Genomic DNA, 14,372 nt, shown 5'->3' with positions numbered 1-14,372 from the left:
CATTAGAACAATTAAAGGAGCGATGAAGAAAGGAACTTGACTCTCCGAACACTAGAACAATAAAAGGAGCGATGAAGATTCATGCTGTTATTGGTCAAGGTTCAATCAAAATCCTTGTAAGTGAAGTCATCAGTTACTGTGAAATATGTGGCAAAAAGTGTGAGTTATATATGGACATTAATGCATACATCTGGCGACATCATTGATTAACAAGCTAAAGATGAGAACAAAATCGAATTTTCAACTACAAGCGATATTGAAGAGTAGATGAGTGATGGTGAGTCGGATGATGTCAGAAATCTTCTTGTTATGTACGAAAAAAAGGTGGTTAGTCGGAAAAATTGAATATCCTGATAAATACATCTACAATACATCCTCCAAATAGAAACGAAAACAAATGTTTCAGTGGCCTCGTAATAAAGATGTTTTTTATGTGCTAAGGTATTGACGTTAAGTTCAAAGTGAATGGTTTAACTGCATCTGGAATATCTGCGAGGATATTCTATTCAAGTTAGATGATACTGATTGGGACAAAATCTCAGGTCTTGAGCTGTAACGGACATTTCAGTACAGATGTCTTTCCAGCATTGGTTTCTTGTTTACTTTTAACATTGAATTTTAAATTGTTATATAGCGTGTTTTTGTAAATATAATGATAATCCGAATTTAATTAACTTTGAAGATTATTCTTACCTTAGTAACATACATTTTGTATGAAGTAAGACAAGAGTGAAAAGACCTGAAAGATGAAATCATTTTAATAGTGAATATAACTACTTATGTACATTGAAGATAGTTATGCATACAATGAGTAAAAACTTTAATTTATTGACTGTTCAACTTCGGAAGAATATTTCTTTGCATACAAATGTACGTTACATTTCCCTTAATCTTTCGTTTTATGATTTGTGTCGAATATGGATGTTATCCACATTATGTATGAAATCTATTGTCAATAATACTCATATAAATCAAATATATTACTCTATTGAATGGTATGCGGTAACTGAAATGTTTGGAGAAAAAATTCTAGAGTTTGATTATCTCAATAAGGTTGAAATTTAAGCTATTTTCTAAAGAACAAGATTGTCATATTTTCGCATGCAAATAATCAATACTATGCTTCTAAATACACTGGCACCTTTTCTTTTCCATAAATGAAACTCGAATTGACGCTCAGATAAACATTTGATTCATTTAAGCTGCTTTAGAAGAGCGTGATATAGAAATAACGTACATGTTCAATGAACAATTTGACATTTGGTTTTCACTTTGATGTACTTATTTATTGCTCAGCATAGATTAAAATTTCAAGCCATTCCATTGTGGATAGAGCTAAATATGAAGCCTTGGGAAATATTTAAAACACGCAATTCCGCGTTTTTTAAAGATCCTTTCGCTCCCGATAATGTCAAAATTTGATGCAGTGAAATAAATATGGATATGAAGCCAGTCAATGCAGAGTTTATTTTATTCATATTTTGTATATCTGTAAAAAGAACAAATAAAGTTGGAGAAAACGAGGAAATGAATACTCAGAACAGGATAATCCAGAAACAGCACCAACTGAGATCCCGAGTTTTTCCCCTAGAAGAATGAAAGGAACACGAAAATTAATATCGATATTTTAAGGGAAAAAATTGCCTCACTTGCTTCGATAGTATTTACTTCCTTATTTACGAATAAATTAGTGGATGAGTCAATGTTTTCAGACTAAAAGAAAATAAAATGGTTTGTGTAAAAAATACCTACCAGCTGTCATGCATTTTTATGCTGCTTTTCTCTAATATTAACTATAAATAATTCATCTTTTTAAATTATATCACCATGAAGCTATATGTACACTGTTCAAATGTATAAATGTATCCACGATTTTATTTTGTACACAAAAGAAATGTATTTTTTATGAACTGACAGCTGACGTGGTATTATTGTGGATACTTCTCATAAAAGAAGGATGCAGTGTTAAAATTGTTTTTAACTCTGATATTCTAATACACACTGGACAGAGTAGACATTGAATGTAAGTTCTATCTTGTTTATATTTATTGTTATATAAGTTTTGTTATCCATGTTTAGCTTGGTTTACCTAGAAAAAAAAAATGAACTTCGTTCTTGTTTTGAAAGGGGGGCATTGAAATATCACCCACTGTAGTTTAGATTCAAGTAAAATTTAACATGTCCTATGATGTTGATCACAGATCAGCAGAATACTTCCGTGAGGTAGGGCTTAGGATAGAAAAAAAGAATTTTCATCGCGGAATTGGATATCAGCTATCCTGCATTTAACATGAAAAGGTCTGTATTGTTACATCGGAAAGAAATACGGTAGTTTTGTTCCTGAAATACAGTTAACACAATACATATCCATAACTATTGCTTTTGTTCGATTAGACAAGTTCTATTAACTCTTACTTTTTAGGGTGTTACCCTGTCTGATCTTTGTCCTTGGATTACATTCTTTTGATTTCCGCTAGAATCTTGGTTCCCTTGATTACTCTTTTAGGCTTTACACAAGGGCATTGTTTCACAAAGCACTCGTAAAAGTTAACTACACGTAAATTCATAACAAACCAATGCTGAAGTGAACCCTGTCTAAACCGATGTTACCCTTTCTGATTAACGGTTTTATTACTAAAGCGAACCCTGTCTAAATTGATGTTCACCCTTTCGGACTGACGGTTTTATTACTAAAGCGAACCCTGCCCTAACTGGTGTTCCTCTTTCGGACTAACGGTTTTATTACTAAAGCGAAACCTGCTAAAACTGATGTTCCCTTTTCGGACTAACGGTTTCATTACTTAAGCGAACCCTGTCCAATCCGATGTTCCACTTTCGGACTAACCGTTTTATTACGTAAGCGAACCTTTTCTAAACTGATGTTCCCCTTTCGGACTAACGGTTTTATTACTGAAGCGAACCCTGTCTATTCCGATCTTCCCTTTCGGACTAACGGTTTTATTACTAAAGCGAACCTTGTCTGATGTGATGTTTCTTTTTCGGACTGTTTTATTTCGGTTAAGGCAGAAGTTCGGTTTACAAAGGTTCATTTGTGATGAAACTGATGTGAAGGGACTTCGACAAATGTGTCTGATTTATAGAAGTGCATAAATTTCTGGTTCTGCGAAAGTTCGTTTTAGGCAGGTTCATTGCAGCAACTTATTTTTTCGAACATAATGTGACAAGAATACGAAACAATATGCAAAAACATAAACAAACTTTACAAAATTGATAAAATACTTTTTTTATGTTGTGCCATCCCTCACGGTACAATTAAAAGCGTCGTTAGTCAGTAATGTGATTAAAGACAAAATATAAAGTAGATTATTACACGTATGTATTTACTGATATCAATGTATGTAAATGAAATTGTTTTTTTGTAAATAGAACACATATCATCCATTACAAAACAACATTCCTTTCTTTATTGCAAAATAAATGACAACCGGAGCTTGCTACTTGATTGTGTGGCATCTGTTATGTATTCAGGACGTAGAAAGTTTTACATCGTGTAAAATGGTTAACTTCAGGGAAGAGAGTTGGTCTTCGTTTGATTGAATGATAATCACCTAATGCAATGTATTAACTACAAAATTAATAAGGAGAATTAATCTTTTTATCATTAGACTTGCATTTCTATCTTAGTTTGATAAAAAAACGTGAAAACTTTTTGTCAACTGTAATAAAGTTCACAAGCTGATTGTCAGTCAATCTATAATATCCCATGAGGTTAACACTATTTCTCACTGAAAGATACTTGTACATTTTTCTCACTATTCAGATGGTAATTTCAATTCCATATATTATTTACAAAATTGTATATCAAGCATGTCATTTAAAATATATTCTAATACACTTTATTTAAACGGACATAATTTTTATGTATTAATTTTCTCATTTAATACTCGTCTTGGTCCACATGGACATGAAGGGGTGTTATCCAAATAAAATTATGAATAACTACATTTATTTTACAACAGACATTACTGATATTCTGGAAACATCAACGATCAAGCTGCAATACTTGACACTCATTATTGAGAGGTTGCATATAAACAAAGGGTAAAAAACACAGATCGACCCGTTCTTTGATAAATCCACGTAGTCAACTTATATAGGGTATGCAAGTCTCGTCACGTGACTCCGTTGTTTCACGAGATTTTTTCACAGTCTGCAATTCAAATGCATGGAGATTGACCATTGACAAAGCGTTGAGTTCTGTATTAATTTAAAAAAAAATGTGTAAAAAAAACCGATTAAAAATTATACAATATCCAGTTTACATCATAAAGATGTTAAGAAAAACATAAAATAGAAAATTTTGCATTGTAATGCAGCATTTGAGAACCTAGAAGTAAACAATAAGATGCAGATCGTTCGGATTTTAATACGTTCTACATTGAAAATTCCGGACAGGAAAATGAAACTAGAACGAGACTTACAAACCTTACTATGTACATAAATTTTGTCGATGTGATAATTAGTTAGTTTTACAGAAAATGTTAGGATGCACTGTATCACAACAATTCTTGTGAATAACAGTATAATATATTTCTACTTTAAGTGACTGGAAGTTCTGTTGATAACTTCTTTGAATCAATGGGTTGTTTAATTAAATATATCGTCTTAGCAACAATTGTAGTTGGATGCATATTCACAGGTAGAGTATATAATGCGTTATCCTATTTTGTATACAACTAATATTTTGATTATGATCTTCCTACACATTTGATTTTAGTGCTAGGTTACTCCTTGAAACATGTGTACAGCATATCTAAATTTCATTTACAATATATAAAACTTTTTTTTGTATTTAAGAGTAATCAAGGGAACCAAGGTTATAGCGGTAATCAAAAGAATGTAATCCAGGGACAAAGACCAGACATGGAAACAGACATACACAACAAAGAACATAAAGTAAATAAAATCATACATACAAAGTAACAAAAGCAAATGAGCAACTCGGACTCCACCAAAAACTGGGAGCATGGACCAGATGCACCGGTAGGGTAAGCGTCCTCGGCTTTTCTAGAAACACACCGAGTTGCTCATAAAAAGTCAAGTCCGGGGTAGACGAAAGAAAACAGTTTTCATGGCGCAGATGGATACACGTAATGATCCAGGAGTTCATGATGACAACCAGAATTGTTTCAAGTTGATAAAACAAAACCTGTGTGAAATTTTGCTGTATGTTTTTCAACACAGTTTCATGCGAAAAATACTCATACAAAATTGAAATAAATTTGATCAATACTGCCATAATTAAATGCTCGACTTTCTGTGCAGGATAATGAAATCATGGCTTGGCATCCAAGTCATGAGTTCATCTCCCTTGACAAAAACTTGTTCAGGGAAAATAGTCACACACAACACAAAGAGTACGAAATAACTACCCAAATGAAAAGAAAATAATAAAAAAAAGAGTAATCAAGGGAACCAAGATTATAGCGGTATAGAATGCAATCCATGGAAAACAGACATACACAACAGAGAACACAACTTAACTAAAACCATACATACAAAGAAACAAAATTAGCAACATGGCATCCACTAAAATTGGCATGGACCAGGCGCACCGGTAGGACAAGCACCCGCTGAATTTCTTACAAAAATGTCTCTTCAACAAACATAAAGATACCTGAAGATAACATACCATCTTAATTAAAAAATTGTGCAACAAATGCCTAAATCTCATGCAGATGTTTATGAAAAGACTAGTTCACAAAGAAACATGTTAAGTTGACATTTATATTTAAATGTTTCAGTCGAGGTATTTGGGATTTGTAGCTTTCCTTGCAGCCAGCAATGTACAGCAACAAATGCCTTGAACACCGTCAATGTCTTACGAGTGGTTGTGAATCAAAAAAATTCCTCCCAATACACTAACTATTACCAAGACGGTAGAACTAGTGAATATGAATGCATTGAAAGAAGTGGACCATTTTATCTTGTCAGGTAATCAATATAACAATTTCTCCCGTTCGAAACCGGGGATTAAAAATGCACTTGTTTTTTAACAAACGGACAGTGATTAAATTTCCCCACAGCCCCCCCCCTTTTAAAATTTTAAAAGTTTTCCTCATATTCCATTGAATAAACAGATTTTCCTCAAATATGTTCCTGATTAAAATTTTTTCTCCACTCTCAATGGTAAATTTAAAGATTTAACATGCTCATTAAAGCTGGTATATTGAAAATGTGAATTTGATCATCTCAGGTGGAGAAATAATTCACACAAATCATTATAGACGGAAAAAATTACTTATAATGATATTTTTCATAAATTGTTTAATCGAATGTCATGCTAATGTTTATAGGTATTAAATACGTATACTTTTAACATTTTAAACATCCGTTATTATATTGCAGGGATATTAACGCATTGAATTATGTATGTGCCAAGGAGGTTCCAAGTGACAGATTCTCTCATGTAGTTTGGATATATCAGACAAATTATAGTAAGTATAAGCGTTTAGTCTTAATTGTCTTTTTAACTATTGACCATTTAACATGTATCTGATTATGTTAACATTTTAGTTATTTACTCGCAAAGTAACACCTATAAGGGTCTAGCTAATACGTAATAATAATTAAAAAAAACAACAAACAACGCAAGAAGAAACTGCTATACATCTAGATGTAGTGGAGAACTCTTGACCGATGTATTCACAATAGATTGGTTTGTAATGTCAGAATAATTTGAGTGTTGTTTTCACACCAGGAATTGTCAATTATTCTTCATTCATTATAAAGTTTAAGTATTTGTAAGAATCAGACAAAATGGAAAAAAATCAGAAACTTGCATGTCAAAAACCCACCAATCTGACAAATTAAAATCTCTCAAAGATACTTTCTCTATTTGAAAAAAGACTATTATTTGATCTCAGCTGGCTTTGTTCAGATATTTTTCAATAGAATGTTAGTAAAATGAGGTTTTTGACAGAGTTGTATCTGCCCTTGATACGATCATTTTCAGTGCATTTCAATGAAATTGTAACTCAATGGTCCAGCATGATATGAAAATATTGTCTTTATTCCTTGATTCTGATGGTGAAAATAGTCAAATTATACTATCAAAATGATGTTTTTTATACCATGTTTCACCGACTGCCTGATTCGTAAAAAGACTGATACTTAATAATTTCAAAGATTTTTCATTCGTTACAAAATTGATCGATCTGCTCGTGACCGGTATTATGTCTAAAAAACTGAAAAATTGTTGCGCAGTCGTTAAGGCTTATTTGTAGAATTTCTGGAACCACTTGTCTGTGGACCGAATTGTCCCATTTTTTGCAAAATCGGACGTACTCGTTAAATGGATATACCAATATTGACATCGTTTTCTATTTTACTGATCATGTTATAATCGAACGGTCTTCCTCATTTTGGAAGGATGTTCGCTGCTCTGTTTAAGAATAACAAAAGGGTTGTGAAATCCATCAAGTCTTTCAAGCTAGAAAATTTAAGTAAGAAAAACAGTGGGCCAATCTGCTCATTTTTAGATATAAACATTTGAAATTTTGGCACGGAAAGGATTTCTCTTGATTTTCCATAGATTTTGACTTTTATCTATTAAAAACCCCGAAGACATAACAAGACTTTAATAAAATCGTTCTGAAATAATATTTGACAGTAGGTTTAATGAAATACTTATGCTTTGAAATGGTTAAAACCGACAGAGCCCGAAAATCTGAAGAATCAAGTGCAGTAAGTCTTGAATTGTATTTACAGAACAATATAACAGTACTCCCTCTATGTGTGATGCATGTACAGGAATAATAGACCATGCTAACGTTTATGCTAGTAAGTTAAATAATTGTCAGAAATAATATACAAAGTGATCTCAACCATTAAAAACCCTCATGGAATGGTAAAGAGTAATCAAGGGAACCAAGGTTATAGTGAAATTATATAACTAACATACAAGAACATGTTGCAATAATAAGTTCAAGACCCTCTTACACTATAAAGAATTCAGCGAACGAACTGCTAATGAATTGTAAAAATAGAACAAACACTTGTCCATCATCTGTCAGATGAAGATTTGATGTTTTAAACGAGGAAAAATCGACCATACAACGGGTAAAAGGGTGTTCAGAACGATTTATTTACGAACGAAGAACGAATTTAAATGTCAGTATGGATCAAGCATCAACGTACTTTATGTACGTACTGCAAATGATCTGATAAACAAGTTGTTAAAGAATGAATATATTATATATGAATGATAATTAAATTGCATTGTGTGGTGGAAATAAAATACACAAAAAGGGAATCATAATTATAAAATTTATTTTAAAACCCCCAAATGAAAACTAATACTGGTAATGTGATCTACGACGGTTTCTGAACAGGAAATGAAACTGTATTCGGTGGGTTTTTGACATGCATGAATCACCTGCGGTCTCATTTTTTTTTAAATAAAAGCTGCTAGTCAATACTTATATTTACAAACAAATATATATCAAGTAATTATGTAACATTCTTTTTAAAGTGACTTTCCTACAACCATGACTCTCTTTTGTTACCAATCTGCTGAACAATTCAAAGGAATGACAAAGCTATTGGGACATTTAAACTGACCAGTTGGTATTGTAAGAGTAGATTTATAGGTAGCCACTCACCCATGAAAATTTACCTGGTCAGGTGTAAGGCAGCCAATACTTGCAATATTTCACATCATTTGGAATTTTCGCAGCTTGTGAATATTACTCACAATGTGTTATAAGGGAATTTAGTGTTTTTTTTTTACATAATTGATGTGGAAAACTATAGGATATAAATATTGTTTATATATTTTCAAGAAAAAAGGTTTAAACCCACAGGTCCCCAAGTGGATAGCAAATATGAAATGGTAAATTGAAGTAAAAAAAGTAACACTTTCATGGAATGAATAATAACTTGAAGTTACAGTGTTATGCTAGTATTTATTTGAATTTTCCCATCATAAAGCTGAATCCATTGAATACTGGTTTTTATATATATATATTGAAATATACTCCTTCATTATTCCCTTCATTACTCCGTCAAAGTATCTAATTTAACAATAGTTCGGATTCTTATAAATTTCTTGCACGTTTTCAAATTATTTAAAATGTATATATAGTTCTGATGATATTTAATGCACTTCAGCCATAAGTATAATCCCAATAAATCATTTTTCACATAAAACACACAAATCAGAACTATTAATCATAGCGCTTAATACAGAACAACAATTAAAAAAAAAGATATAACTACGAAATATTCTCCATATAATTCCAGTTACATGTATATCATTGCACGTAATCCCCAGCTGTACTTCCAATGAAAAAAGCTATTAATCCAAATCTTTAATTTAAAAATAACCATTGCACTAGATCCCAAACTACATTTTATGGTAATGAAAATCATTGCACTTTGAAAATGCACTAAATCACAAACTGTTACATTTGAATGAAAATCTTCGTACTTTAATACTCCACAAAAGTTTCAAGGAAAACAGCATTTCAATCCAAATCTATAAATTCAATGAACTGCACTTTATCCACAGAAGTTTCAATGTAAATAACACTTATTACAAATCTTAAATTTCATTGAAAATCATTGCACTTATGATCCCAAATTATAATTTCAATCACACTCAATGCACTAAATCCAAAACTATAACACAAATAAATATCATTATTAACATGAAACTTAATCCCAAGCTATGAAAACCAGTGCAGTTATTCCGGAACATCATAATTCCAAAGGAAATCCTTCACAATTAATAAAGCACTTAATTCACTTTTAAGCCTACTCATTCTCAAAATTGAATAATATAAACTCATAGCACTATTTAAAAAAATGTAATTCATGTGAACCTCAAACTGTTTGCATTTTGTATAACACTTGTTTCTTAACATAGTATGAATCACATAATTTCCATTACAAGGGCAACTTAGTAGGCCTGTTGCAATTTATGAAGAAGGGAATAAATATTAATTAAGGTATCATTTTTATAATAATATATAAGACTTCTGTGCAATGTAGTTAAGATAAAATGAATAATTAAATATAATATTCTAAATAACGGTTTTCAACCTTGTCAACAAAATACAATTTATTACAGTAAATTTGAACTCCCCTCACCAATGAAAAAAGAATAGCCCAGGTAGCTGATTCAGATTTAAAAAACCAGGATCTAGCTATGAAAAGATTCATAGGTGAGTATTTGTCATCTCGTTCAATAGCAACTGGTCAGTTTAAATGTCCCAATAGCTTTGTCAATCCTTTGTATTGTTCAGCAGATTGGTAATAAAAGATTGTCATGGTTGTAGGAAAGTCACTGTAAGAATCGTACAAAATCTGTTAACATGATACACCTCTGAAAAGGCTACATATATTCATTTTTGTTATTAAGTTGTTTTATAGGTCTGTATGATGAAATGTATAATGATTCATTCCAATCTGTCTGCTCTTAGGAGATTATCCACATAGAAAATCTAAAAGTTTCTGTTGTATTTTATGGTCATTTACAGAACATCTCCCTTAATTCTACACTGCATTCTATATAATTTTTATCTCATATGAACACGGGTTAAATGAAAAACCACATGTTACTTTCTGTTTCCTATGATATTTTGAACAAAATACCAAAAATGAAAATATGTTGGCTTCCCAACCATGGATCACGTTTTGCATGATTCTTAAAAAGACTACTAATTAATGACAATGAAGTTTGTTTCAGGTGAAATGTTTCCTTGTGAGTATAATGTATATCCAGTGAAACCTGTTGTAACCGAACCCATTCTAATTTAAAGAAGTAGACCTAGGGTAAGGGACATAACTCTTGAAATAAAAAATATGTTTGTATCATATTCCAATTCACTATAGCCTTCATAGCTTTCCTTTGAAACCAGTCCAAGATACTTTGATGCTTACATTAGATAATGTAAAATGTTAAATACAAACTTTCCAATGATGTTTAAGAGTTTTGTCCCTTACCCTAGGTCTACCTCCTTAAAAGATGGCTTTGTTTTGACAAACGCGCTTTTTACTAAGGTATAACATACATTTGAAATGATATGAGGAACTTTATAGACATGTCTTCAGATTATTCAGAGTCCTGTTAAATCAGATTTGTTAGTATACTTCTTTATATATTTTTCTTTAGGACAATTTGTGTAAATCATCTATTATAAATATCCACCATAAATGCACGAAAATGAAAATATTGATAATATTGTCAGTTGATAGATATATTATACTGGGACAAATTTTAAATTAAAAAAGTAAGAGTAAAAATGAAAATCGCCCTAATTCTTTGTAAATCTTATAAAAGAATAACACAGTCAATTAAACATTGTTAATCTTAATGCATGGCCGGAGTAAAAAATACACGTTTACATACTTGTAGGAGAAATATTAATGCTAAAAGGCGACATACATAATGTATCTAAAGAAAACAGCGTTTTAATTAGATGTTGTTACAATTTGTATTTTTCCGTTTTTCACAGTTGAATTAGCGAAAACAAGTGAGTATTTGCTTGCATAAATATTTAAATGAAATGTAGAAAAGCATTGACGTATGTCGACAAAATAGTTAATAAAAAAATTGAATTGATTAAATTATTATTTTAAGTCGTCTCGGTTTGTATAAACCGACAGAGAAATATATCAAAATACAACAGGATTCAAGTTATCTGCCCATTAGAAACATGAATATATTTATTTTTCAATATAAGTCAATTTCTTATAATTAAGTGGTTAAAGTTTGTTTATTTACATATAAACTTTTTCAAACATTTATGTTAAACGATTTGCCGTGTTAATAGCAATTAATATTTATATTAAAATGCAGCAAAAAAAACCCATTTTATGTTATAATCGAGTAGAAAATTTCAGCGACAGAAATGATCTTTATGGATAAACATGTCTTTCCTTTTTCCCATTTGAGTACCAATCAATATAAACTACTATTCAGACACTGTCCATGGTAGAGGTGATTTTTAGTGTAGAAAAGAAAACACCAAACAAATGGTGCTTTTTCTGTCTACATATAATATATGTTTAGGTAGCGGTTGTCCTTCCTTTTGTCAAATCTGTTTTTTTAACCATACATTTATCTTGCACTAAAATCAAGTTAATAAAACCAAATCAAGAACTCTTGCAAGGTACCAAAAAAAAAAAAAAATAATGACTGGTTATTCGGTAATTGTTTCTGAATTAGAAATTAAAGTTACCTCCGTACGTTATTGATATTCATGAATCACCTCCTGTCTAATTTTTATAGAGGCTGATACTTAAAATGTCATACCTATTCCGTTTCAATAAACATTTTTTTCTTCAGTTACACCAGGCCGTAAGTAGATTAACTTAATCCTTGTTTTAATTCAACTATTTTTCACCAATTTTCGCCATTCTATAGTGGATTTAGAGCGAGAATTCTTGCGGTTAAAAATTCCTTTTTGCTTGAAGATTTTGTAATTTTTGCGCAGAATGTTAGCACAAATTAGCAAGTTATAACCTGAACCCCCGTTTTTGGAACCCCATCTGTTCAAAATCTCAAGATCCACCTGTGTGGTTTTCATGGTTTGTAAAACCACGACTTCATATCTACAAAGAAATGACATACTTCAGTTAAAGAGTAATCAAGGGAACCAAGGTTATAGCGGTAATCAAAATAATGTAATCCAGAGACAAAGACCAGAATTAAAAAAAACTGGAATGGATAAATGGTATCAACGGTTTCAAAGGGTAATCAAAGGAACCAAGATTATAGCGGTAATCAAAAGAACGTAATCCAGGGACAAAGACCAGGCATGGAAAACACAACAAAGAACATAAAGTAACTAAAATCATACATACAAAGTAACACTAAAAACTGGGAGCATGGACCAGGTGCACCGGTAGGGTAAGCGTCCTCTGGAAACATTGAGCATGAATCAGCAAAATAACTTTTTTTTTATATAATCAACGAGAACTGATCGCTATGTTATTGCTTTCCAACTCTTTCAATTCAGAGTTAAGGACTTGCGTGCATCCGGCATTTCTAATGTCATATATTTCTCTTCATTTTATAATTTCATCATCATCTGATGAAGCGTGTCTAAAAAAACTTTATTGTTGAAAGCGAAAAAAACCCAATTTTGTTCAATTTTTAAAGTACATAGCTGAAAACATGCAAAATCATGTTTTATACTTATTCATATTTTTAGCACTTGGTTGTAATCTACCTTTTAACTGTCCCGTCAAGAACACACTCCTTGACAAACCATGCACAGGATGTTATCCATACAAAGACGATGGTCTCTGTTGCAGATGTAAACAACAAGAGCACCACTATGGGTACCATGGTTATCATTGATACCATGGTTAACAAAGCGGGTCATTGTCTTAATAAAGGTCTTAGGATATTTCTGAATGTTTTTTTGATTTCGTTAAAATCCACCCATAGGTAAATTATGGAAAAAAAAATACTGTACAAATTTGTACTTAAGTACTTAAGTTCAATATATTGTTGATATATATTGTTAATATTATAAACAAAATACATAAATATATAGCAGTGATTAAAAACCTTTTTAATTTTAGATCAATAATGTGTGTATGATTACAAAACTTTGAACCGAATTGATTCCGCGCCTTTCATTAAAACAATTCTCATCGAAGACTTTATTTAAAGTACCAGAAACACACAATTAAGCACAAACATCAAATATTAATCTGAAATGGCAATAAACAGTGGCGGATCGAAGAGGTGGTCCTACGGCGCACCGGATCAGCACTTGTCGAAACCTCATTTTTTCAGGGTATCATTTTCTCAAAGTATAGTGATAGTTACGTAATTATCCTTTCATAGTAATACTTGATTGGATTGCAATATCCCGAGGTATTAAAATGGTGCATAGTGATCAATATTTAACTGTTTAAACAACCTCTAGAATTACTTTTAGGTCATCATGGTTACAAAAGCAACTAGGAGCAGGTTGTCGTGTTAGTATTTTAACCAAAACAAGTCACAACTGTCGAGTTTAACAGAAGTTAAGGACGCTCATTTGTTCAAAGCGTCACATTCAAAACATACTGAACCATTATTCTTTAGAAACCACCACCGATTCCTGCTATATATAGTTTTGGTGCTTTTGCTTGTTAGCAACAAGTCAGCAGTAAACTGAAATAACAATTTTTATAGAAGACTTTAAGATACTTGCTTCTAAAAAAACAAAAAAACAAAAACAGAATTTGGAAGAAATATAAGGCACTCAGCTGTCTTGGTGTGATAGGAGCAATTTAAAATACCATCAGTTGTTCTTAAACCAAACACGAAATAATTTTAAAAAATTGAAAGAAAAGTAGTTAAACCCGTCATTTGATGATAAATGTGGAGTTTAATATTGAGATCAAAA

At 31.5% G+C, this 14,372-nt stretch overlaps 1 protein-coding gene across 4 annotated transcripts; it reads left to right on the top strand.

Moving 5' to 3' along the window:
* The first annotated feature begins 1,902 nt into the window (after positions 1-1,902).
* LOC148626505 (uncharacterized) lies at positions 1,903-13,379 on the top strand. 4 transcript variants are annotated; one of them, XM_088570565.1, is made up of 8 exons: positions 1,903-2,023; positions 4,565-4,660; positions 5,766-5,955; positions 6,370-6,458; positions 7,732-7,803; positions 11,481-11,498; positions 12,314-12,325; positions 13,182-13,379. In XM_088570565.1, the coding sequence occupies exons 2-8, from the start codon at positions 4,600-4,602 to the stop codon at positions 13,328-13,330; spliced, it is 591 nt and encodes a 196-aa protein (XP_088426691.1). In that variant the 5' UTR covers positions 1,903-2,023; positions 4,565-4,599; the 3' UTR covers positions 13,331-13,379. The 4 variants fall into 4 exon arrangements, with proteins under 4 accessions (XP_088426691.1, XP_088426690.1, XP_088426692.1 ...); XM_088570564.1 differs by lacking the exon at positions 12,314-12,325 and adding an exon at positions 10,712-10,726; XM_088570566.1 differs by lacking the exon at positions 12,314-12,325.
* Positions 13,380-14,372: the final 993 nt, after the last annotated feature.

The sequence above is a fragment of the Perna viridis genome, chromosome 2 (assembly GCF_037379345.1).
Source record: "Perna viridis isolate PV_CMFRI_1.1 ecotype Kerala chromosome 2, ASM3737934v1, whole genome shotgun sequence".
NCBI classification, from domain to species: domain Eukaryota; kingdom Metazoa; phylum Mollusca; class Bivalvia; order Mytilida; family Mytilidae; genus Perna; species Perna viridis.
Note: the sequence above shows the minus strand (reverse complement) of the source record. Positions and strands in the feature narration are given on the sequence as shown.

Excerpts from the sequence above, each read along its gene's own strand:
- LOC148626505 (XM_088570564.1), top strand. The coding sequence starts at position 4,600 with ATGGGTTGTTTAATTAAATATATCGTCTTAGCAACAATTGTAGTTGGA. Across the intron at positions 4,661-5,765 it reads AGTTGGATGCATATTCACAG|TCGAGGTATTTGGGATTTGT; the intron begins GTAGAGTATATA and ends TAAATGTTTCAG. Across the intron at positions 5,956-6,369 it reads GGACCATTTTATCTTGTCAG|GGATATTAACGCATTGAATT; the intron begins GTAATCAATATA and ends ATTATATTGCAG.